This window comes from Zalophus californianus, chromosome 7, assembly GCF_009762305.2.
Source record: "Zalophus californianus isolate mZalCal1 chromosome 7, mZalCal1.pri.v2, whole genome shotgun sequence".
Taxonomy (NCBI): Eukaryota; Metazoa; Chordata; class Mammalia; order Carnivora; family Otariidae; genus Zalophus; species Zalophus californianus.
Window position 1 is genome coordinate 46,289,760 of NC_045601.1, and position 24,975 is coordinate 46,314,734.

The window sequence follows — 24,975 nt, forward strand, 5'->3', positions numbered from 1 at the left end:
CCTGCAGATTTCCTTTTCTAACAAGTTTGCACGTGATGCCAATGCTCCTGGTCCGGGAACCACACTTTCAAGGGTCACTAACCTGTAAGACTCTCCCGGGATCTGTCCTGGGATATCCTGATCACTTCTCAGCACTCACCGTTTACTGCACACAAGAATTACAGCAGAAAGAGGGCATTAAAAGTGGCTGTGGTGAGCATGCTGGGATGTGCGTGACCCTCTGGAATGGGGCCAACAGGGGCTCTAGCAGGCAGAATGGAGAAGAATGACGGTTCTGCCACAGGCTCAGACCACAGGTTAAGGCACAATTTTCCCATGTGCAGAGGGTGGAAAGAACTGTCTTTCTCCGTTTAGTCTCCACAGCAGCACGTGCCCTAATGATTCAGCACATGCTCTAACGTAGAGTGGTTGCGTCATCATTGAGTATGAAAGATGGCATTATAATGCCACTACATCCAGAAAACAATTTTTTATTTATAGTCACTTCCTGGTGGTAGTCAGCCAAGTAAAATTCCAGGTATTAAGTGAGCAGATGCATCCAGTCAAATATTTATATCCATTTCATTACTGTGGAGTCAATACTGGTGTGATTTGCCTTGTGAAGTGAGTGTACAAAACTATTATACAAGAATCCAAAATTGGTGAGAAAAAAAGGATTTATGGGGCGCCTGGGTGGCTCAGTCTTTAAGCGTCTGCCTTCGGCTCAGGTCATGATCTCAGGGTCCTGGGATCGAGCCCTGCATCGGGCTCCCTGCTCAGCGGGAAGCCTGCTTCTCCCTCTCCCACTCCCTCTGCTTGTGTTCCCTCTCTCGCTGTGTCTCTCTCTGTCAAATAAATAAATAAAAGCTTTAAAAAAAAAAGGATTAAAAAAATTACCACAGTTTCTCTCTACAAATGTTATAAAATTACTATATCTTTGATTTACAAAACTGCTTGCTTATACATATATTGGGCAGAGAAAATACATCATTTACAGATTTGATTATATAAAATACAAATGTATGTATATAAAACATATTATAGAATTTATTCTTAAGGATGATGAGATATATGAGATATAATCATACTTCTAAGAATTTAATCTGCTAGATAAATTGTAATTCTTGTAAAGGTTTAAATATTTATATTTTGAGCAAACATTTTAATGCTGATGCATAATCAATGCACTCAGAATCAAGGAAATGCATGGGCTTGATCAGTATATTTGATCCATGTTGCTAATGTGCTTGAAATATTTGTGCAAAGAAATTTTGCCATTTCTGGAAATGGAGTAAAAAAATGTTATTAGCTATTAACTATTAGCTTTCATTAAGCATGCAACTGTCCATAAAAATATATAGTGTTTTTTATGTGTTCACTTAAACTTTACATAAAGGACATTATAGTAGTATGTGTCATTCTTCAGCTCCTTTTTGTCCCTCAACAATTTGTTTTGACTGCTGTATGTTATTCTATCTTTTATCTACAACTAAGTTTATCTATTCCCCTGCAATGGACATTTAGATTGTTTCCAATTTTTCAGTGCTAGAATTCTTCAGTGATTGTTCTTGTGATTTATTTCCTTGAGCACATATGGTATATAATCTAGAAGTGAAATTGAATGGTATATAAATGGTATGCAGCCTTATTAGATATTGCCAGATTTTTCTCTGAAGTAGTTGTACCACATGATATTGCCTCTAGTATTGTATGAAGGTTCTTGTTTCACATTTTTCCAGATACCTGAATGTGAAAGTTTTAAATTTTGTCTAGCCTGAAAAGTGTGAAATTTCATTGTTTTATTATTTATTGGTATAGATAATACTGGTACAGATAGAGACTGTGCTTATTTTCTTATTTTTATTAGTTAATGGATTTTCCTTTTCTGTGAACTGTACAATTATATACTATGCCAATTTTTCTACTGTGTTGTCTCTTTATAAAAAAATTCTTTCTAGGAGCGCCTGGGTAGCTCAGTCGGTTAAGCATCTGCCTCCGGCTCAGGGCGTGATCCCGGAGTCTTGGGGTCATGGGCCCCCTGTTCACTGGGGAGTCTGCTTCTCCCTCTCCCTCTGCCCCTGCCTGTGCTTTCTCTCTCTCTGTCAAATAAAATAAAATCTTTAAAAATATATATTTATTCTGAGAGAGCGGGCGTGCACCAGTGCAGGGGAGGAGCAGAGGGAGAGGGACAGAATTCCAAGCAGACACCCCTCTGAGCGCAGAGCCCAAGGCAGGGCTTGACCCCATGGCCCCTAAGACCATGCATGACCCGGCCGAAATCAAGAGTAGGGCACCTAACCAACTGAGCCACCCAGGCGCCCCGTGTTTGTTTTTTTTTAATTGATTATATGTCTCTATGTAATCTGATTACTATGCCTATTCTTGGTTATATACTTTGCAAATATTTTCTCCAGGTCTGTGGTTTGTATTTTAATTTTATTTCACGATAATCTTGCTGTTGTAGAAGTTTTTAATTGTGGTATAAGAAATATTATCAATCTTTTCCCTTAAGGTTTTTATGTCTTTTTCTTTTTCTTTTTCTCTTATCTAAGAAACCCTCCCTAGTCTGGTAGCCTCACAAAGTTTTTAAAGTTTGCATTAGGTCATTAATCTACATAGAACAATGTTGTATGTTGTAAGTAGTATCAATTTTTTTTTCCGTATGGATTACTCATGGTACTAATATTGGTTATTGAATAATCTGCACTTTCATCTCTAATTTGTGTGTTTGGGTCTGTTTGAGGTTTTTTTCCCCCCCATTATTCTATTGACTTATTTCTGTAGTCATAGAAAACATGCATTTCTATTTTTCTGTGAATTCATTACATAGCCCCTTCGAATGTTTCCCTGGCTTCCATAGTTTCTGTCCGACAAACAGTAGTCTGTGGACATCAGTTTGGTCCCTGATATTGAGTTGGTGAGGTGGTCATTAGTGCAGTCTACCACGTAGGATTCCAGCTCTGCCTTCTGGGAAACGGTGCGACTGCGTTTCCTACTCTCTTTGCATTTAGGCACAAACATAGGACTTATTTGCAAGAGTTTCATTCTTGTATAGAAGCTTTAACTAGAAACTCCAGGAACCAGTCTGTGATTGGCCACATGTCTTACTCCTGCCTCAGCCATCGTGGAAGCGTGGAGACAGAAATGCCCTGGTAGTGCTAGTGATAGACCTAGAGCAGAGCCCTGGGCAACCTTTCGGACATGCAGCTGAGAGAAAAACAGGTCTTCATTGTCTTAAACCATGGAGATTTTTAGCACTGTTCATTACTCTAATATAACCTGGCTTATCCTAACTGATATAGTTAAGATTGTGTGATTTCCAACTTGATGATTGGCAAAATGGTAAACAAGCACCTTGCCTTTGCTAGGAGGTAATGATTATGTTTTAATGTCTCTCTTTTCACTTCCTTTCCCCTCTTCCTTCCGATTGTATCACCCTCAGTGCACTCATACTCTCCAATATCCATGACCTGTCAGACCAATTGGAGCCAATTTGGTATGGCCTGTATGTCCTCCCTCAGCCTGCAGCTCCTCACACAGCCTGTGTATCTTCCCTCAAGCCTACATTTCCTCTCTTTGAGTATCTACATTTTTAAAGATGATACCCGAAAAGATAAAATCTGTACCTAAGATTTTGTTGTACCTAAAATCTTAAATGATAAAGATTAACTTTGTGACTCTAGAGTGAGGGGCCATCAGTGAAAAGCAGGTTTTCTCAACTTCCTTTTATTATAACATTAGTGTCTACTGACTCGATATACATCTTAGGCTGGCTCCAGCGTTACAATCCATAATTCTTGGGGCGCCTGGGTGGCTTAGTTGGTTAAGCATCCAACCCTTGATTTCAGCCCAGGTCATGATCCCAGGGTCCTGGCATCGAGCCCTGCATTGGGCTCCCTGCTCAGCGGGGAGTCTGCTTCTCCGTCTCCCTCTGTCTGCTGCTTCCCCTGCTTGTGCTCTCTCTGTCAAATAAATAAATAAATAAAATCTCAAAAATAAAATAAAGTCCATAATTCTTTGTTAGGGTTAATCACATTCACAAACGTGTGTGTTCAGTATCTGACTTTTATATTTCTGGAATGTTCAGGATAGGAGGGTAAAGATAAGAAGTGGGGGTGGCCCTAGGAAGATACTTCCCAGGTGGAAGCATCTTTTTCACATCATCTCTCCACCAAGGACAATTTCCTTTATATTTGATAAGTTTCTCCTAAACATGCAAAATTGTCTCATATTATGGTGGCATTGGGCAGTAATGGATGGAGTGGGGGGGGGGAAGGAATTAATGCCCAGAGAACTACATTTTTAATTGTTCACACTTTAATGTGGAGTATATGAATCCATTGATTGGAATGTTTGCCTCCTCACACCTAGAAGGTGTTAGGTGAGGTGGTGAAAGTTTGATGGTGATGATGAGTAATTATAGAGCATGGAACCCAGCCGGCTAATGTGGTGGGCCCACCCTGGAGGCTTTGAATTTGACAGAAGGAGGACACATTACCTCTCAGACAGAATACAGATGTGAGAAGGAATGTGGTAGCAGGCATCAGCCAAATTCCTATTCTATAATTTTTAAAAGGCTCCTGGTGAGGGTTACAGACATCCAGAAAAATCATCTCAAGTATCGAAAGGTACATTTATACCTGTAATAGTTTCACTGAAGAATAGCAAACATTTCTGATGTTTGAACACTTTCTTGCCAAACTTTCTGCTCCTTAAAAAAATGACTCTTGATTGGTTAATTAAAGTTTACATCTGTCTCTTTTTAGGTGGTTCTTTGGAGCAATCAAGAGAACAGATGCAGAAAAACAACTATTATATTCAGAAAATCAGACTGGTGCCTTTCTAATCAGAGAAAGTGAAAGCCAGAAAGGAGATTTCGCCCTTTCAGGTATGGGCATTATTTTGTGTGATTTAGGTGTGGGTTTGAGAGTCTGTAGGAATGAACCTGCTGTGTGAACATGGACAAGTTAATCTGAAATTTGCCTTATTTCTTATTTTCATAATTAAGTACCAAATTAAATCTGAACTACCCAAGAGTAATACAGAAATTAGCAAGCAGTTTCTATCTATGGATAGGAGTCTCTGTAAACAAATACATGCGCTCTGGATATGAAATGAAAATCATATAGATCTGGCCGCATTTTCTCACTTTTGTATTACCTAAGGGTCTATCCTTCTAGGGAAATGATAAGCAAAAAAGTGAAAACTACACTGTTGTCAAAATTGATCTTTCCCCAATATAGTTTGAGTTTTTGCATTTCATTTGTCTTTGCCTGGTAAATAGAAAATGAATTGAAATGCTGGATGCAATTGCATTTAGTTAACTCCATGACATGTAAAATTTAGCCAAATGTAGTTAGTTTTCTAACTAAGAGTCAAATACATGTTTACTTTATGTTGTCTTAGGAAGGAAGAAACACCTGAGAATTGTCTTTGATAATTACAGGTGCTTACATGCATGTCTCTGCCTTCAAGAATCTGTTTCTCGGGGTGCCTGGGTGGCTCAGTCAGTTAAGCATCCAACTCTTGGTTTTGGCCCAGGTCACGATCTCGGGGTCATGATATGGAGCCCCTCCACCCCCAACTTGGGTCAGGCTCCACACTCAGCAGGGAGTCTGCTTGAGATTCTCTCTCTCTCCCTCTGCCCTTCCTCCTGCTCATGCTCTCTCTCTCTCTCTCTCTCACAAATAAAGAAGTCTTTAAAGAATCTGTTTCTCGGTGTATGTTGCAAGGCCACAGAACGTCCTTTCTTCAAGACCATCCAGACCATCTGTCATGTGAGACTTTTTCTCTCCTGACTCTGCTCTGACCTCTGTTTTGTCCAGGCGCATTGTGTGCTATTATCCCCTTTAAAGCGTGCACTCTGTCTAGATATAAACCTTTTGGGGGAAAGGATTTTGCCTTCCTTTATCCCTGTTGCCCTGCAGCAAATGTTTATTAAATACCATGCCCAGGCACCTGATTTTGTCTGCCTGGCTCACTGAGCTGAAGTCAGGACAGCCTCCAAGGTGCACTGGGGAAGCACGCCTTGAGCTCACATGTCCTAGGAACTTTGATTGAACCTGAACTCAGGCCAGACTGTGTGTGTTGGGGACCCATTTTTCTTACTTACACTAGGCAGTCCAAATATCGGGGCAGATGGATGGGACCTGGAAAGGATTAAGGGCAGAGGTGTTGAAGCACCTTTTTTCAGAGGTTCCATCCTTCCGCCCCTGCCTCATCCTGCATCAAATGAATATGGTGTTCTCAAATTGTTTGGCTTCAATCCACCCCTCCTTAGAGGATGCTGTTCTGATTACCGTTTTTGAAATGTGCTCCAGTATGATGTGCCACTGACCTTTCTAATCTTGCTTATACCCAAGGTGATAATAAAACAGTACAATGACTGATACAGGATAGGCATTCGCCACTTAGAATTGATGACCCATCAGCCTGTGACTTCATACCAGGGCACACCTATACACACCCAGGTGACATACATGAATATTTTATTAGATCTAATAACTTTTTTCTGATCATGAAAGCAATATCAACATTGTTATATAAATAGAGAAGCTCAAAGAAGAATCAAAAATATCACCTTCTGAAGATGTATTTTTAATACCGAAATACCTTTCCTGGCAAGCTTTTTTTTCTGTGCTTCACCTGTAAGTATATTTATTTAAACAAACACACCCTCATATTCAGAAAATAAATGGAGATCATCTTATAAAGAAAAGTAAATATAGATATGTGTATATATGCATATCTATATTTATATATACATACACACAAACTTGTGTGTGCACACACACAGTGGATCTAGGCTGCATTTTTCTTATTCTGTCTCTCAGTGTCCTGTGAACAATTTTGCATGTCCTTTCATATTCGTCTACATCATTATCTTTAGAAACCACATAACCTACATTGTATGGGTAATTCATCATTTAATCTATTTCATGTTTTATGTATTTTCATTATTTTTAGCTGTTTTGCTGTTAATAAAGTATGATGCAGTGAACATCCTTATAGATACATATTTGAATATTTCCATAAGACTATTATACTCAGAGGAAGAAAAACGAGTCTTTTGGAAATCTCTATGCTTAATGATAAGAGATAGAAGAGAATTCCTAATTTAAGTGCATCCATGTTTGTTTATTTGGCTTTCCCAATACTTATATGCAAAATTAGGTAATCATTATTTAGCTAAGAGCTAGATTATATGTTTTAGATTAGCATTAAACATAGAGAAGAAGATTTCCATGAGGAAAACAAACTAAAAGTAGAATTGCTTGAGTTATATGTTTGAATAATGCCCAGGCTGCAGTGACTGTTCTGAACACTTTCTAAGAATATTATGGAACAAAACAGCTTTACAGGCTTAGAACAAAATTACAAGGATATTGACTTTTATGTGCTGAGAATACTCTAGTGCTTGCTTATGGATTTAGGAAGCTTTGTAGGACTTTCTTGGAAACCAGCATATCATTATATATTCTTTTTGAATGAAGTCAAACGATTTAGAGTCTTTCAAACAAATTATCTGATTGCTGTGTATTCACTGGGGGACAAAGTAAATGCAGACCATTATATTCTACTGAAAAGAAAATTTTCTTATTAGCCAGAAGGAGGGTGATCCAAGAGAAAAATGGAAAGAAAAAGGTCTTCAGTATGTCCACATTAAAACAAACAAATACACCAACAAACAACCCAACTGCTGACTGTTGATTACCACTGAGGATCTTCAGATATACCATGGATTTATTTCTTAGCGCAGTTGTTCCCTTAATAAGTCTGAATTGATGGTCTTCCATTTTGCTGACTTGTGTGCTGCCAAAGGAAGGCAAATAATACCCCTTTTTTATCCCTGTCTTTCCCACATGCATTTTCCTTAGAAGTATTGTCTTTATTCCTTGGGCAGCATTGGCTTGCAGCTGTCAGAAGAGCTTCATGATGGAGCATGATTTATTGGTGCTAGGGCAGGCTGGAGAAGCAGCAGCCCAAGGTTGGGGTGGGTGCTAATTGGCCTGTTGTGATCCTTGCATGGCTGTCAGCTCTTCTGAGGTCTGAGTAGATCTGGAAAGAGAGTTAGGGCCGTGACACTTCTCATAATGGCAAGACATTAATTAGCTGTGAATTATAGCAGCACTTTTGGATATTACATATTATATGTGGTAGCCAGAGAATCTGTCTTCATTTGATGCCTGACAGGTAGTTTTAGCAGCCCTACTGTTATTTCTCACTGGTAGTGAATTGTTTTTCTGATAAAAAATATAAAATTTCGATTGCATGTCAACTTGTTTGGCTATTTTTTGACTTCAATGAAGTCCTTTAAAGACAATCATTATTGTTATTACCATTAATATTAAGTTGATGTTTGAGTTCTATACGCATTTATATTATTGTATAAAATACACTTTGAAGAAAATACACTTTGAGGGCTAAAACTGGGCTGCAGGTAGGTTTTTCAGAAGAGATTCTGCATTGCACATTGTAATTTCACTTTAGGCAACTCTGCATACAAAAGCCTCCAGAGTAGTAGAGGGAATTCCAGATTAGTCCTCAGTGAAACCCTTTCAAGAGCAAGCGATTACAGATTGAGGATAGTTGAAAAATGACCACGTCGATGACACGAGGCAAACAAGCTCCTCAGCAGTATTCAGGGAGATGCATTCAGGAGTTGACATCATTTATTTGTACATTTGCTTATTTCTTCAACAAACATTCAGGTGCCTACCATGGGCCAGGCCTTTGCTAGGTGAAGGGCAGTGAAGACAGCAAGGCACAGTCCCTGGGCCCAGTCTTTGGGAAGATTATAAGCTGTCTAGTGAGAGGCGGTGGGGGCAGGGACCCAGTCTCTAAGGAGGGGGGCAAAGAGGTTTCACAGAGGAGGAAGCATTTGTGTTCTGGCCAATTTCTGTTGCCAGGTAGCAGTGTGGGAAGGCAAATGCACAGGGTTATATGTCTGTGTGTGTGTGTGTGCGTGTGCTTGTGTAGTGGGGATGGAGTTGAGGAGAGGAGAGAAGGAATAGTAGAAAATGAGCCTGGAAAGGAAAGTGGGAGCGACACCATTTAGGGCCTTGTGTACCATGTGAGGAATTTGGACCTTGTTCTACAGGGGGAAGTTTTAGGCAGAAAGCGACCTGGTCTGACCTTCAAGAGCTTGTGAAGGGACGAGGTTTACAGGTGATAGTCTGCGGAGGAGTGACAGGCAAACACAGTGGCATCACTTGTCACTGTTTGAAATCACAGGTGCAAGGTGGCAGAGTTCATCAGCATTACGCACAAAGGGGCAACGGGACCCAAGCTCAGCTGGTCCCACTGAGGCTCCACTCAGGCACAGGGCAGCCCCAGAAGCCACAGGGCCCATCTGTTGCTGAGCTTTTCTTAGGGGGCAAGTGTGGGAATCGCCCGAGGACTCACAACAGCAGCTTTGTCTTGGTGCAGTCGGCTTGGATATCAACTGTTTGCCAGGTTGTTTGGAAATCTCACCACCTATGGGCTTTGGGCATGGTGGAAACTGCAGCTCCTTTTTCATCCAAGGAAACCATGGGATTTCTTAGAAGTGGAGTTTAGGTGCAGCCCCTCCTGATAGAGGGTGACAGTGAAACAGGCCCAGTGGGTCCTTGCCACACAATCAAGAATGAACTCCTAGGGTTCTTCACTAGAGAGTCCTGCTTATCTCCACAGATGACAGCCTGAACCAGGGCAGAGGTATGGCAAATAGAGAGTAGGAAAGGGAGGTGAGAAAGAATTAGAAGATGGAACTGACAGGAGTTGGTGGCTGATCAGAAATGGGGTACTGTCGGGACGCAGAATCTGGGATGACTCGGATCTCTGACTTGAGTGAGGGGGGGATAGTGTCAAGATGAGAAATATAGGAGGAGATGGCATAAGGGGGAGAGGAGAAAAGACCAGGGCAAGAACGCCTAGAGATGTTTGAGGCAATGCACATATGGTGAACATACGAGTAGCCATTATCTCTCTCTCTCTTTTTTTTTTTTGACTTGTTTCTGCTGAATTTGAGCAGAGTACTTACTATGATAAGTTTCCATTACAGTGAACATGTCCGTCCCATGGAATATGCACTTTTATGATAGTTTGTAATTGCTGTGAAGTCCCTTCTTAAGAATATAAGATAGGCCTCTGTAGTGACATATTTTAATTTTAAAGTAAATAGAGATAATTGGAACCAAATCACTGTTTTTGCCCTTCCAAGTAATAGATTGCCCTTGATTAAAGTATTGCACAAAGGGTAGAAGTGTCTTATAGAAAGGATATCACTTTCGTTAAAGGCCTTCAGCGGGGGCGACTATGTGTTTGCTCACTGAGGGTAGCTTTGACGCTTGAAAGTGGCCGGAGTTATCTGAAGCAACTTTCTGAATAATATGGATGATTACCCTGAGTGATACCATGGATACAAAGTGATACCACCTTGTAAATATTTCTGCATGTGTTATAGATTAATTCTGAGGGTAACTCAAAAGCTAATGAGAACAGCAGCTTCGTCAGGGAAGATGCTCACCCTTTCGTGTTGACCTTGTGTCTGTCCTTCACATCGAACTTTCATATTCCAAGATTCATTTGTATTTATGAGCACCTCTTTCACTGTAGGTAAAAAATGTGCTTCTCAAACTAGGTTATAAATTCCTTGAGCAGAAGACACGCACGCGTTTTGCTTCTGTTACTTTCTTCCTCTCTATCTCCACAGTTGCCGTATCATTTGTAAAGCCAGCAGGCGCTCAAACACTCACTTCTGTACCCTACAGTCCACCAGGAGCAGAGATAAGCAAGGCCATTGTCACTTTCTTACACCTCTGAAGTCTGGACCATGCAAGATCACAAATAATCCTATTTGCTGGGCTTCAGGCTTATTTTAGACAGACTATTTCTCACCTTGACAGGTTAGTTGTTTCCAGGTAATAAGACTTTTGTAGACGAGACCAAATTGAAAAAGGACATCACTTGTAGTGTGGCCTCTGTCTGTCTCCCTGGCACAGGGTTTAAACCCAAACTCACTTTCACTGACCACTGAGAAGCCATTATTATGCCCAGACATCTTGAGATCTGCTGCCTCATGCTCATCTGTTGCTGGCCCAACGGCAAGAGTCCGTGTGTTTCATACCTGTCCCCTGAACCATCCATTTGTTCTTCGTTTAAAATTAATGTGGACATAGTGGCCACAAGAGTGTGTCAACAGTTCTATTACTGTTAACCATGAATGGAAATACAATTGTATATCTCAAGTAGGAACCAGTATTAAATGATTGGAAAAAATTGCTCCTTGAATTTATTATGCCATGAAACTTCTATGGATTCTGGGAGCATTTTGATATTGGTTAAAGATGTTTTGCTTTTCAAAAAGTGCACGTGCTGCAGAAAGAAATCTTTATGTTAATAACTCCAGTATCTCATATAAAATGTATTAAATTTTAAACATGTTGGTGTCATCTTAGAAAATGCCTTTTAATTAAAGACATAATTTAGTTGTATTCAGCTTAATTGCAAATATCATTGCCTATAATAGCAAGTGGCTTTTTTTGTGAGTTAGGGCATTTCTTAACGTTTCCTTTTCTTAACATTATTACTGATAAATTATATTTCAAATGTTTTAAATACTCTATAAAGTTAAATTAACATTTTATTATGTAGTACATGTATCTGTGTTTATGTCTGTATATACACACACACAGATGCACAGGCAAAGAACCTTTTCTCTAGGGCACTGGCTCATGGAAAAATCTTCTCTCTTATTGAAAATCTATGACTAGGGGCGCCTGGGTGGCTCAGTCGTTAAGCGTCTGCCTTCGGCTCAGGTCATGATCCCAGGGTCCTGGGATAGAGCCCCGCATTGGGCTCCCTGCTCAGCGGGAAGCCTTCTTCTCCCTCTCCCTCTGCCCCTTGCTTGTGTTCCCTCTCTCGCTGTGTCTCTCTCTGTCAAATAAATAAATAAAATCTTAAAAAAAAAAGAAAAGAAAATCTATGACTAACATTTCTAGAAGCCACAGTATTCTTTAGGGGCTTGCATTCTATTTTTTTTTTTCTTCTTCTTTCATTTATCTCTGAACACCACATACTAATTCATCTCAATTTTCATTTCTGGTTTTGCTTACCTTGTTTTATTTATTAAAAAAAAACCTTTCTGTATGAATATTTTGAGCTATTTGGAGGAAAACACAAAAAAGAAATGATGCATATTATTATTGCTTTTTGAATGTAATGTTATAATAATAAATTCCAGATATTAAATAAATAAGTGGGAAGTTGATAAGTCATGTGGAGGTCGGGGAAACTGCTTCATTTTTGTAATTCATGATGTATTCCATTCTGTTATTTTTTTCATTTTATTAGTTGCCAGATTAAACTGATTATTTACATTTAGTCCCATTTTGTACTTCTAGTTGGAAATAATGGCTAGATGAAATTATCTGAGTTAGCATCCTCTGGTTTTATATTCAAGAATATACATAAGAGGGGCACCTGGGTGGCTCAGTCCGTTAAGCAGCTTCCTTCGGCTCAGGTCATGATCTCCGGGTCCTGGAATGGAGCCCTGCTTTGTGCTCACTGCTCATCGGGGGACCTGCTTCTCCCTCTTGCCCCCGTCCGCCCCCCACTCATGCTCTCTCTCTCTCTCAAATAAATAAATAAAATATTTTTTAAAAAAGAACATACATAAGAGGTACAGAATCAGAGCAGCTCTGTAAATGGAGTCTGTCCATTGATGATTTGTTAGACTCTGGGTAGACGTTCTCCCTACTTCAGTGTGAATGTAGATGAACTGACGTAGAAGGGGCTGGAACAGATTTTGACTTTCACATCAGGTCAGGGCTAATCATGAAGAAGGGGGGATGGTTTGGCCTGTGCTCAGTGTATGTTTCTGAGGCAGGATATGCTGCCACCAGGAAACCAGGCAGCCACTGCTGGCCTGAGTGGAGTGGCTTGGTGGTTTGGGTCTTCCCTTGGCATCCATTGGTCGCCCCCTCCTTCTCTCCATCCAAGTGAGAACAGTAAATGAACTTCCCGAACAGTAAATGTTATAAAGATGGAAGTTGACAGGCAATGATAGTGTGCTGCAAACTAGGTGAATTTAACCTTGTAGAAAGAAAGAAATGAGAACTCTTCTCTCTTGTAATTGTGTTTTTCACGCATTCTTCTGGTTGAACAAACAACTCAGCATTACTATCTTGGTTTGATGTGCTATCACAAAGTACCATAGAGTGGGTGGTTTAAAACAGCAAACTACTGTTCTGGAGACTGGGAAGTCCAAGATAAGGTGCCAGCAGATTCAATGTCTGATGAAGAGTGTTCCTGGTTTGGAGCTGGCTGCCTTCTTGCTATATCCTCACATGGCAGAGAGAGAGAAAGACATCACGTGTGAGCTCTGGTGTCTTCCTCTCCTTATAAGGGCCCTATCCCTGCAGGAGGTTCCACCTGCATGGCCTCATCTACCCCTAAGCACCTCCCAAAGGCCCACTTCCTAATACCATCATACTGGGGATTGGGGCCTCAGCAGATGACTTTGAGGAGGAGACAAGCATCAGTCCATAGCAAGGACTGAATTCTGTTCCTTACTGTCAGCAGGTGTGCCAGGGGGTAGGAGAAGATCCACCTTTCTTCCAGCAAAGGTGGAAGGCTGAACAGTTGCTGAACATTTGCAATATGCGCAGAAGCTGGGTGCGTTAGCAGCCCTGCTGTGCATGCACCAAGAGAAGGAAATGTATGCTTATTCAACTGGATGGAGAGGAGGACCTGTGCATATATGTTTTTTTTTGAAATGCCAAGTTTCTTTTCATTGAGTATAATGGGGAAAAAATAGAAGTAATGAGATTCGGTATACTCAATAACAAACTTTCCCAACTTATGTTCTAGCACATGAAGTCTTTGATAAACTGAAAGTGACCCATAGAATAGGTTTAGGGGTTAAATGCATTTGGAGAACACCTCATTGCCTCTGCCCTGACTCGACAAAGCACATGAAAGTCTTAAAGTCCTATAGCAAAGAAACTTAACTTTTCAACCCAGAGTTTCCCAAGCCACTTGATTAGAGAACCATTTCTTTTTCTGTAAGATGTGGTTTGGGGAAAAAAATTCTAATATAAGAGATGATAAATGGTAATCTGAAGATGTAGAGAAAAGTCATCCTTTGGAGACATATTTACTAAAAGGAACAGAAGAAAATTTTTGAAAGCATTTGATTTGCAGTTATAAAATTCAAGAAAATACAAATTCCAAGAAATTAGGCATAAAAAGCAGCACAAAAAGGCAAAAGATGGAGATAGCAAACAGCAAAATTGTCACCTTAAGGATGTAAAGAATGACTTGAGATGCTCTCAGAGACAGAAGAAAAACGTGAAAATTTGTGAGGGCAGATAATGCATAAACAGGAGACTTTTCTTGAAATTTATAAGAATAATTAATTGGAAGCAACAGTTAAATATGTAGTAGAAGAAAACTTTCTTGAGTTAAAAAAGAAAATCTGTGCTTGTCGATGAAAAGGACTCACATTGTTGCATGTAAAAAGATCTATACCTAGTGTGTCTTTTCAAAATAATTTAGTATTGGGGTAAAAGAAGAATTCTGTGAGCATCCAGGAAAAAAATAATTTCAAAAGAATGAAAATTGAGTTGGTTTCAGAATTCTTTTCCACACTCTTCTTTTCCCACACCAAAACTCAATATAAACATTAAAAAAAAATTCACCACTGATGAAAGACTAAATAAATAAATAAATAACCCCCCACAATATCTTTTATACCCCCCACAAGTCTTTTTTCCCCGAATCTTATTGATAAAGTTAAAAAGGTAACTGTATAACCTTCACTCCAGTTCACCAGTTTTAATACTTTGTGACATTTCTCTTCTCTTCATCATTCATATATTGATATATGTCTCTTTATATAGATATTTATATAGAAGTTGCAGATATCATGTTACTTCACCTTTAAAAACTTTAGTATTCGTATGTATGTCCTAGGAATAAGGACATACTTTTACATTACCACAATACCATTATTAAACTCAAGAAATTTCACACTGATGGAACAATATTATCTATTCTAGAGTATATACTCAAATCTCTCCTAATGTCCCTGCTAGCTCTTTGTTTATTTATTTGTGTTTTGATGCAATAAGGGATTATGCATTGCATTTGGATATTGAATCTCATTAATCTCTTTTATCTAGAAGAGTCAAAGCCTTTGATAACTCTCCTTTGCATACCCCATAAATTTTTATCTGCCTTGACATTTCAGCCCTTTATGGTACTGCTCAAGGCTGTCTCCCAGCCTAATCTTTCCTATTCTCTGTAGTCAAACCGTGCTTCCTACAAGGTGAACACCAGCTATTACATGACCATCCCTTGAACTTCCCCTCTTCCTAACCGTTTTTTTTTTGTTTTTGTTTTTTTTTACTTTGGGATATGAGCAAGGTACCCAGGACTTAGCACAGTGTCTTGCGTGTAGAAAAAATTTTTTGATAGATGTTTGTTTACTAAAGGTTGAATCATTTTAATAGTTTGCTACTAATTTTTTTCTTGCCTCGCTTTTTTTTCTTCTTTTAAAAGATTTATTTATTTGAGAGAGAGTGAAAGAGAGAGAGCCAGGGACGGGGAGGAGCAGAGGGACTGAGAAACAGGCAGACTCCCTGCTAAGAGGCTTGATTCCAGGCCCCTGAGATCATGACCTGAGCCAAAATCAAGAGTTGGACATTCAACCGACTGAGCCATTCAGGCGCCCTTCACTTTTCTTTATATAGAAAAGCAATTTCAAAAAAATATTGGGAGGCATATTTATTTTGAACTATTTTTAATAATTTATTCATTGATTTATTCATTCACCCATTCATCATGAACCTTTCTTTTGTGTATGTTATGTGGCATAATTGTATAAACAACTAGCTGACACTATAACAAGCATTTGGTTATGCATATAAAGCACTTATATGCAAAGTGCATTTAGAACCCAGAGAAGAGAACAGTTATTTCCTGGATTAAGAAGGGAGGCCATCGGGGCACCTGGGTGGCTCAGTCGTTAAGCACCTGCCTTCGGCTCAGGTCACGATCCCAGGGTCCTGGGATCGAGCCCCACATCGGGCTCCTTGCTCAGTGGGAAGCCTGCTTCTCCCTCTCCCACTTCCCCTGCTTGTGTTCCCTCTCTGGCTGTGTCTCTCTCTCTCAAATAAATAAATAAAATCTTAAAAAAAAAAAAGAAGGGAGGGCATTACAGGGAATGAGACAACAGTCAACACTACCTAATAGTGAGTAGAAGTAAATGGAAAATAGTGTGCACAAAATTAATTTTTATTTTCAGATAATGGCCATTGTTAAGAACATTTCTTACTTTGAAAAAAATCAGACGATGCTCCTTAGATGAAAATGGGAATTATTTTGAGCACTTTGACAAAGTAGAGATCTGTAAATCATCTATTACTACCCATATGCTTGAATAGCTATCAAGGTAGTAGACTGTATATATTATAAATGTGATCATGATCAAGTCAATAGGAGTTTTATTTTTGAATAGCAAGCCAGTGCCCAAACTGAGATTTGAACTCACGTCTCTCTGGATCTTGGACCCAGATAACATATAAACTTAATGATCTCAAACTGGGACAAGGGGGGGAAAATAAAAAAAGTTGAGCAGTGGAAGACAGCAGGAGGCAAAGAGAAGAACATTTGAGAAAGCATGAGGTTGAGTTTTGGATCGAATAGGAAATTAATCTTGGCTCTGGAAATGAGTTAGTGACCCACGGGCCTTTTAATTCCTCCTCTTTTCCACTGAGCATTCTTGTCTTGAGCATTCTCATCCAGTTTATACTTCAGAGAATAACGAAATGTTTGCATTTCAAGGCTGCCGGATTCTTAAATTAAGCATCTAATCAATTTCTTTTAGTTACTCTTAAGTGGCAAAAAAATATTTGAAAAAATCCTGTAGAAAGAATCCTGAAGAAGCCTAACCAGCATATTTCATAGAGTGTTTATACAAACAGAGACACTGTCTACAATGCTGAATGCTTTATGTCTATCTTTTAAAACCAAAACACGGGGCACCTGGGTGGCTCAGATGGTTAAACGTCTGCCTTCAGCTCAGGTCATGATCCCAGGGTCCTGGGATGGAGCCCTGCATCGGGCTCCCTGCTCGGCGGGAAGCCTGCTTCTCCCCCTCTCACTCCCCCGGCTTGTGTTCCCTCTTTCGCTGTGTCTCTCTCTGTCAAATAAATAAATAAAATCTTAAAAAAAAAAAACCAAAACACTATGCTGGCTTCTACTTTCTGCTTACACTCGTTACAACTATGGGCTGTTGGAGGGCTTTCAATCAGACCCTTGCTTTGGGGCTTTGCTCCCTCTTGTGGCACATCGGAGATAACATTCCATTACAGAAACAATACAGGAGATTTTTGTTTTGTTTTTGTTTTTAGGTTTCAGGACCTATTAATTTATGGGAAGGGAAGGATTATCTGATTTTAGTTGAAAACAAGTTTACAATTTTAATTTATTTTTTTAAAGATTTTATTTATTTATTTGAGAGAGAGAATGAGAGATAGAGAGCACGAGAGGGAAGAGGGTCAGAGGGAGAAGCAGACTCCCCACTGAGCAGGGAGCCCGATGTGGGACTTGATCCTGGGACTCCAGGATCATGACCTAAGCCGAAGGCAGCCGCCTAACCAAACAAGTTTACAATTTTAAAATATCTTCAGCAGCCTGTGCTATAAATGGAAACACATCCAACTGCAGTAATTTTACTTTATTCATGTCAAAAAAATTGACCAAGGTTTAAATTTTCTTAATGATTCAGATATCTAGGTACTATGTGGTGATAGTTACACAAAATGTGTTCATGATGTAATAAGTGAGTGAAATAAATACAGTCCAATTTAATAAATTAATAGCTCTAATTTTAAACTATGTATTTAAAATGATATATGCATATTAGCTACTTTATAACTGTTTATCAGCATCGCATCAATCATGAAGTCATTTCTAATGCATTTTAGAAACGTGCTTTGCCTTATATTATTAGAAACTTTGGCACAGGAGCTACAATCTGAGAAAGTATTCTGTTGTCTTAAAAGCCTATGCATGGCAGGTACTAAATTTATTTTCCTATTTGTGTTAGCAGGACAGGAACTTTCTTTAAATCTCTTCTCTCTGCAGAATTAGCTCCTTATCACCTTCACATGCTTTAAAAAATGTTTTGCTAGAAGTAAAATATGGAGGAGGCAAAAGCATTAAAGGAGCAAAATGAAAATTGTATTCCTATTTTTATATAATTTTAGTAAGCATCATTTTCGGTTTATCTCTTATGTGTATAATCCTGAACAAAATGATAACCCAGGCCTTCAGGAACTTGTGATTCATCCGTCCATTAATTCATTCACTCAGTCAGTCAATACTTGTTTAATGCCCATTATGTCCAGTTAGTATTCAGAGGGTTGAGCTACAATGGCAAACAGTCTCTGCCCTCATGGAGTGGACACTCTAGTTGGCAGTGAGAGAGAACTGCCAATTAAATATAAAAGACACACTTATATAGGAAAGATATCTATAGATGTGCTGTGTTACTCTGGTTTCTACAAGAGTAAGCAAATAGTTGAAATCAAGGAAAACACTTTGTTTTACTATACAGAATAATGATGGATTGGAGTAGAAATGAGAATTGCTTTCTTACATGGGCAGTTTAAAAGAAATCCGGAAGCAGAATTTTATGCTAAGAATATCTAGGCTGGGAAGATGAGGTCATCAGAGTTTTAGTTGGATTCTCCCATTAAAAGTATTACAGTTTATGATTATGAGCTCTGTAGCTGGTTTTTTGGGCTTGGATTCTTCCTCTTACACAGTGTGGCTTTGGGCAAATCACTCAGCCTCCCTGTGCCTCAGTTCCCTCTTCAGCAAAATGAGGATTAAAAATAGTATCTACCAGCGCACCTGGGTGGCTCAGTTAAGCGTCTGCCTTGAGCTTAGGTCATGATCTGGGAGTCCTGGGATCCAGCCTCACATCGGGCTCCCTGCTCATTGGGGAGTGGGGAGTATGCTTCCTGCTGCCCCCATCCCCCACCATGGCTCATACTCTCTCTCTCAAATATATAGATAAAATCTTAAAAAATATATGGTATCTACCTCTTGGTGCTGTTCTTTGGATTAGATGAGTTAATATAGTACAGGAAAAGTACTTAGGACATTGCCTGGCACAATGCAAACAATATATTTGCCATTGTCATTAGCATTCAAACCCGAGCAATAGTGAGCCCTCAGACTATTTGGCCCATCATGGCAGCTTGCTGTCTAGGCATAACAAAGGGACCGTGAAACTATATTAATTGCTATGTGGGATGAACCTAAGAAGATACTGGTTTTATTCTTTTCTCTTTGAAATTTGTGGTGTAGTTTCAGCATTTTGTTTTGCTAGTTTTGGTAATTTAGGTTGTAAAAAACAAGGATTAGGTACAATAATGCAGCTGCTTTCAAGGGTGGGAGGGATGCCCAGGGACTAGGGTAGAATCTCAAGTGTCAAGCATGTTTACCATCATATATAAATATGTATAACCCGCCACGTTTCCCTGGGCCTCTGTCACAATGCCGCACCCCCAGGATTTTCACGTTTCATCTAACTGTTTAAGTTTGTGTCTTAGTTTTCTCCTTCAGGAAGTAGAAATCATAATTTTTCTCCACCACATTCAAATGTTGCACTGACTATATTTATTACTGTAAAGCTCCTTGCTAGAACAGTAGAATTAGAGAATTTGAACTGAAAAGGACTTTCGGATCATCTAGTCAAAACACTCATTTTATAATTGAAGGAATTGGAGGTCAGATAGGGTAAGTTACTTGGCCAAGGTAACACAAGTAGGTGTGAGCAAGGTGTAGCTACCTTCAAAATTGGATCTTTTGACCTCTTTTAAATATTACTCAGAAATCATGCTGCTTTCTTTAAAATGCCCTCTGTTAGCTAGTTTTTGCCCCTGAAATTTGGTGGTTTACTCATTTGCATGAGGGCTATTGGTTGATTGTGCTTGGCGAGGCTCTGTCCGTGGTACCAGGCCTAGGTTCAGCACCATGTAGCTTTCATTCTGGGACTCAGGACAGGGAGCCCAGCGGCTGTCTGGGATAGGGCACTCTCAGGGTGGCGAGCAGAAGATGGGGACAGAGCAAAGAAGAGGAAGGCAAACTATTCCGACTATTTAAAGCTTCTGCTAGGATGTGCCATGGGTGTGTTTGCCCCCACACCAAAGGAATCACAGAGCTACATGCTAAGTCAGTGAGTTGGGGAAGGATGTTACACCTATTGGAAGCCATGGCAAAGACCAAGAAAGAATGATTCATTGACATGCCTTATATAAATAAACACAATTGAAGGGCTCAGAATCCAGTAGAAGAGGTACACTGTAAATATTGAAGGGGTTCAGGACAGGTCCTCCCCTCCCCTCCTCCAAATGTGCCACTTTGGCATGTGGAGTGTTTTGAGCTGAAGGCACCTTGAGACCTGCAGGCTCAAGAGAAACTTTTATCCCTCCCTTAAGCACACAGAAGAATCTAAATTAGGGCCTTTCCGGGGCGCCTGGGTGGCTCAGTTGGTTGAGCGACTGCCTTCGGCTCAGGTCATGATCCTGGAGTCCCGGGATCGAGTCCCGCATCGGGCTCCCTGCTCGGCGGGGAGTCTGCTTCTCCCTCTGACCCTATCCCCTCTCATGTGCTCTCTCTCTCTCAATCTCTCTCTCAAATAAATAAATAAAATCTTTAAAAAAAATAAATTAGGGCCTTTCCAGAATGCGGGTTATTAACAAAGATATATTTTATCTGTGTGACCTATTTGTATGGCAGGGCAAACATCTAATTACTAAACATCTGCTCTTCTTATAACCCTGTGAAGTACATTTTTTTCCTCTGAAATCCTGGACCCCTACCCCCTTCTCTTTAGTTCAGAATGACATATATATCTCATTTAGCTTGGCTGTCTTTGGAATTTCCATGTCTGTGTGGATTCCCCATATGTACGCTTATATTAAATTTGTTTTTCTCCTGTTACTCTGTCTCATGTCAATTTGGTTCTTAGTCCTAGAAGGACCTTTGAGGGGATAGGAATTCTTGCTCCCCAACAATATATGGGGGCAACACTGTGGAATGAATTCAATAGCAGAAGTCAATGTACAGTGAGATCCGAAGGATCAAGTGAGCCACTCTGCTTGCTTAGACCAGGAGGCTTAACAGAGGAGAAGCCTGGGCTGGGCCCTGAAACATGAATCTGTCTCGAATACATAAATAGAATGGCATTCTAGTTGGAGTTTACAGTTTGTACAAATGCACAGAAACAGGGAACTGTATAGTGCATTTAGGAAACTACAGATAAGTGTTTAAACCTTGAAGATAAGGTGCAGCAGAGAACTGTCTCGAGGTGTCTGAACTTAGGCAATGGGAAACACTGGAAGAGCTTTCAAGAGGAGAATGTCGAGTTCAGATTTAGGTTTTACAAGACTATATGGGTGAGTGTGGCAGAAGGACAGTGATGCTGGGGACAGGGAAAGCAGTATCTAGCTTACTGCAATAGTCCTGGAGAGAGAATTGAGGGGCACTTCCCAAGGTGGTGGTGGTAGGGAGTATAGACTGGCAGGCGTAATGCTCAGTCAGAGATGAGAATTCTGGAGGAGAGAGGAAACCAGGGTGACCCCCAAACTTCTAGTTTAACTCTCTGGGTTTCAGGATGGCAGTGCCATTCACTGAGACAGAGTATTCCAGCGGGGAGGAAACTTGGGGAGTAAGATCATGTGAATTAAAATTTTGATTCGGTACATTTGAGGTGCCTGAGGGATCTAGAAGGCAAGAGAGAAGGCATCAGTGCAGAGGGAGTCACCAATATTCATTATAGTCATCGGAAGCTGAATGTCTGCAGTAACACCAAAAACGGGTTGTGACAGATTATGTGATGTCCCGGGTCAGAACCAGTATTGAAGGAGCAGATGGAGGTAGAGAAGCCTGAGACACAGTGAGAATGAGAAATTAGAATCATTGCATTAGATGGGGTACAATGTTTCAAGGAGGGATGTTCAACCTATGTTTCCCTTTAAAAGATGTCAATTGCAGAAATAAGGCTTATCTGCAGCATCATCATCACCTCATGATTCAAGAGTAGCAGTACATTTACTCGCTTCCAGAGCTGTGAGCACTGCCTTTAGGGAACTGTCTGAAAATACTGTTTGGCAGTCGAGGGAGACAGTTGGTGTAAGGATCAGTTGGTGTAAGACTGTGGGATTGAGAGTTTCATCACCTGCTTTTGAATCATAGCACTAATATTTATCTGCTTTGTATCCAGGGGCAAATTACTTAATCACTCTATATACTTTAGTTTCTCCTCTGTAATGTGATGAAAATACCCTCAGGGTTGTTAGCAGGATTAAATAAAATATTACATAAAAAAGCACTGAGCACACTGCTTGCTTAAGGCAGATGCTCAGTAATAATCCAATTGCATTTTGTTATTATGCATAAAGAGTGCTGCCTTTTGCACAGAAAGATGAGGTGTTGGCCCACCTTGCCCTGGAACATGTGCTTTAAACTTTTTCTGGGAGTAGTGATGGGTCGTGCTGAGTGTTCACAGTGGTTCACCTGCTTTACCCCTGAGCTCGTGAGTCATCAGGAAGATGGTTGGGCAGCCTTCCAAGTGCAGCCTGTGACTAGGGGATGGTTTGTCTTTATGTGAAGTGTTTACCTGAATGTGACCTGAACTATGTGAGCACGGAGCGATGACAAAGGAAATGTAACCAGACAGAGCCTTGTGTAACCGTCATCAAATACTTACCTGAAATAAACAGCGGGAACATATCTTATATCATGGGTCTTCATTCAATACAAAGCAATTTCCAAGAATGAGAGCTATTGCCTCTTGGAAATGTGAATGAATAGTGAGCAAATTATCAATAATTGTCACGCGTATGCAAAAACAATGAAAAAAGTGTAAGGAGACTATTCTGCTGTGAAAATAAATTAGCTAATACACGAGAAGTTCCTTTATATTTTTGCAAGAAGATAGAAATTGATTTCAAGGGATTTTGATTATCATTCATTACAGTCCACAGTGACTTTCATGTTCACTCTATTTAGTATGTCTGCTAGTTACTGAAAGTGGGTGGGGGGAAGAGGAGTTCAGGGCCGGAGCTCTCCAGCATGGGGAAATTTGCTGAGAGTTTTGACAAGGAGGGGACAGAAAGATGCCATTCAGAAAGCTTTGAGATCTAAAACATTCTTCTGAGAAATTAGTAAATTATTACTTGGTTAAAACAAACAAAACCAGGAATCAGGAAATAAGAGGTTGAAAATTTTCTCTGTTCCTACTGTCATTCGCTGACACCCCAGATGACTGGAATTGGCTTCCAGCCCTACAAACAAGTAGCAGTTTATTTCAGAACTCGGGGCTTTGTTTTTCCCATCAGTAAAGGAGGGATTGGGACTAAATCACCCTTAAAATTTCTTCTTGTTCGCATATCACATTCTCTTTGTTGATAAGACTAGTAGAATTTGCAAAGACTGTCTAGACTAATATTGTCTTTTTCTGAGGGATCTTTTATAATGTGAAAAGGAGCTGCAAACCTCCCATGGACAGAAAGCCCAGACAACTAGCCTATTCCATTGTTGGGCAGTTCATTCCATTAGGAATTCCTTCTTATGTTTAGTAGATGCACCATTTCTTTGATTATCATTTTATATGTTCATGTGTTTGCTTACTTCCACGAAAGGTTTTACGTTGGCTTACAGTGCTGAAACAGTGTAAAATACAGCTAAACATAAAAAAAAAAGACAAAATCAATGAAAAAGAACAGAGAAATAGATTTTGCTGAGCCTCTAATGGGAGATAATTATCACGGTTTAGAAATCAGTTTAGCCGAGGATTCTCTGGCAGACAGGGCAAAAAGGGAAGCACGTTGTGCTTCTTACTGGCTTCGTAGGAGATGTGTCCTGATTTTAAACATTAAGGTCAAAGAGAAATGGGGGTCTTTATATAAAGAATATCAAGTATCAGAATGGACAGTCGTGCGCTGAATATGTGTACCTTGACTTACAGAGTTAATCCTTATATGGCTTCTCTAAAAAAGGTGGAAACATTATGTATTTGTTCTTATTTTAAAGTCACTGTACCTTTATTACTGTTGGTTAGTTAGGAAAACAGAGGGAGTGAAATACTCACAAATCTGCCAATCTTTTCATGTTGGCAAATGTAATCATCTTTGCCCTTATGCAATTATGGTTTTCATAGGGAACCTCAGCTGGATTCCCTTAGCGGTAAAGGGCCCCGGGATATGGGAGCCGCCAGATGCATCCTTATGTTTGCAATTATACTATTCTCTTAATTTTGTATCCCACTTATTTCCTTAACACATTATGTTTTTTCTTGTTACTACATAATTTTTATGATTATATTTTTAACTCTCAATTTTCAGATTTACTACAATTTGAAAGTCATTTAGCGCTATAAAAATGCTGCAGTGAACATCCTTATACATACTGCTTTTCCTATTTTGGATGATGAACTGTGGTTAGTTTCCCATATAAATGCCTTTATTGAATTTCATGTTGGAAATGGACCCACATTAATGGACATGATAAGAACCACCCCTTTGCAATGTGTCAGTGTATTTATATTAAGAATGCTGCTGCTGATAATTACTCATTACATTTTCTGTGATTTCTTTTTCTCTTCTTTTCTTTTCTTTCTTTCTTTTTTTTTCATGTTCTGTGTTTTTTTTTTATGAGGACCCATGTGAGAAATTTCTCGCACTTCAATTCCAGGAATAGTTGTGGGTTTTTTTGTATTTTTGTTTTTTGTTTTTTTGTTTTTTTGGTTTGGGTGTTTTTGTTTTTTGGTTTTTTTTGCTTTTGTTTTTGAGTAATGTTAATCTTACTATGTTCAGTTAATGTTATTATGTTCTTCAGGGAATCAGGTAACTGGATGTGTTTTCCTCAGGGCTTATGAGTTGCCAGAAATGCAGAGAGCCAAATCTTTGGCTTGCATCTAGGAAACCTGGATTGGAA

At 39.7% G+C, this 24,975-nt stretch overlaps 1 protein-coding gene across 1 annotated transcript in view; it reads left to right on the forward strand.

Annotated features, from left to right (window-relative positions):
- The window catches only part of FRK (fyn related Src family tyrosine kinase), a 99,991-nt gene that overhangs the window by 48,382 nt on the left and 26,634 nt on the right, over positions 1 to 24,975 (forward strand). The window contains exon 3 of the mRNA XM_027604175.2: positions 4,746 to 4,867. Coding sequence (XP_027459976.1) covers positions 4,746 to 4,867 — 122 coding nt within the window. The remainder of the gene's footprint in view (positions 1 to 4,745; positions 4,868 to 24,975) is intronic.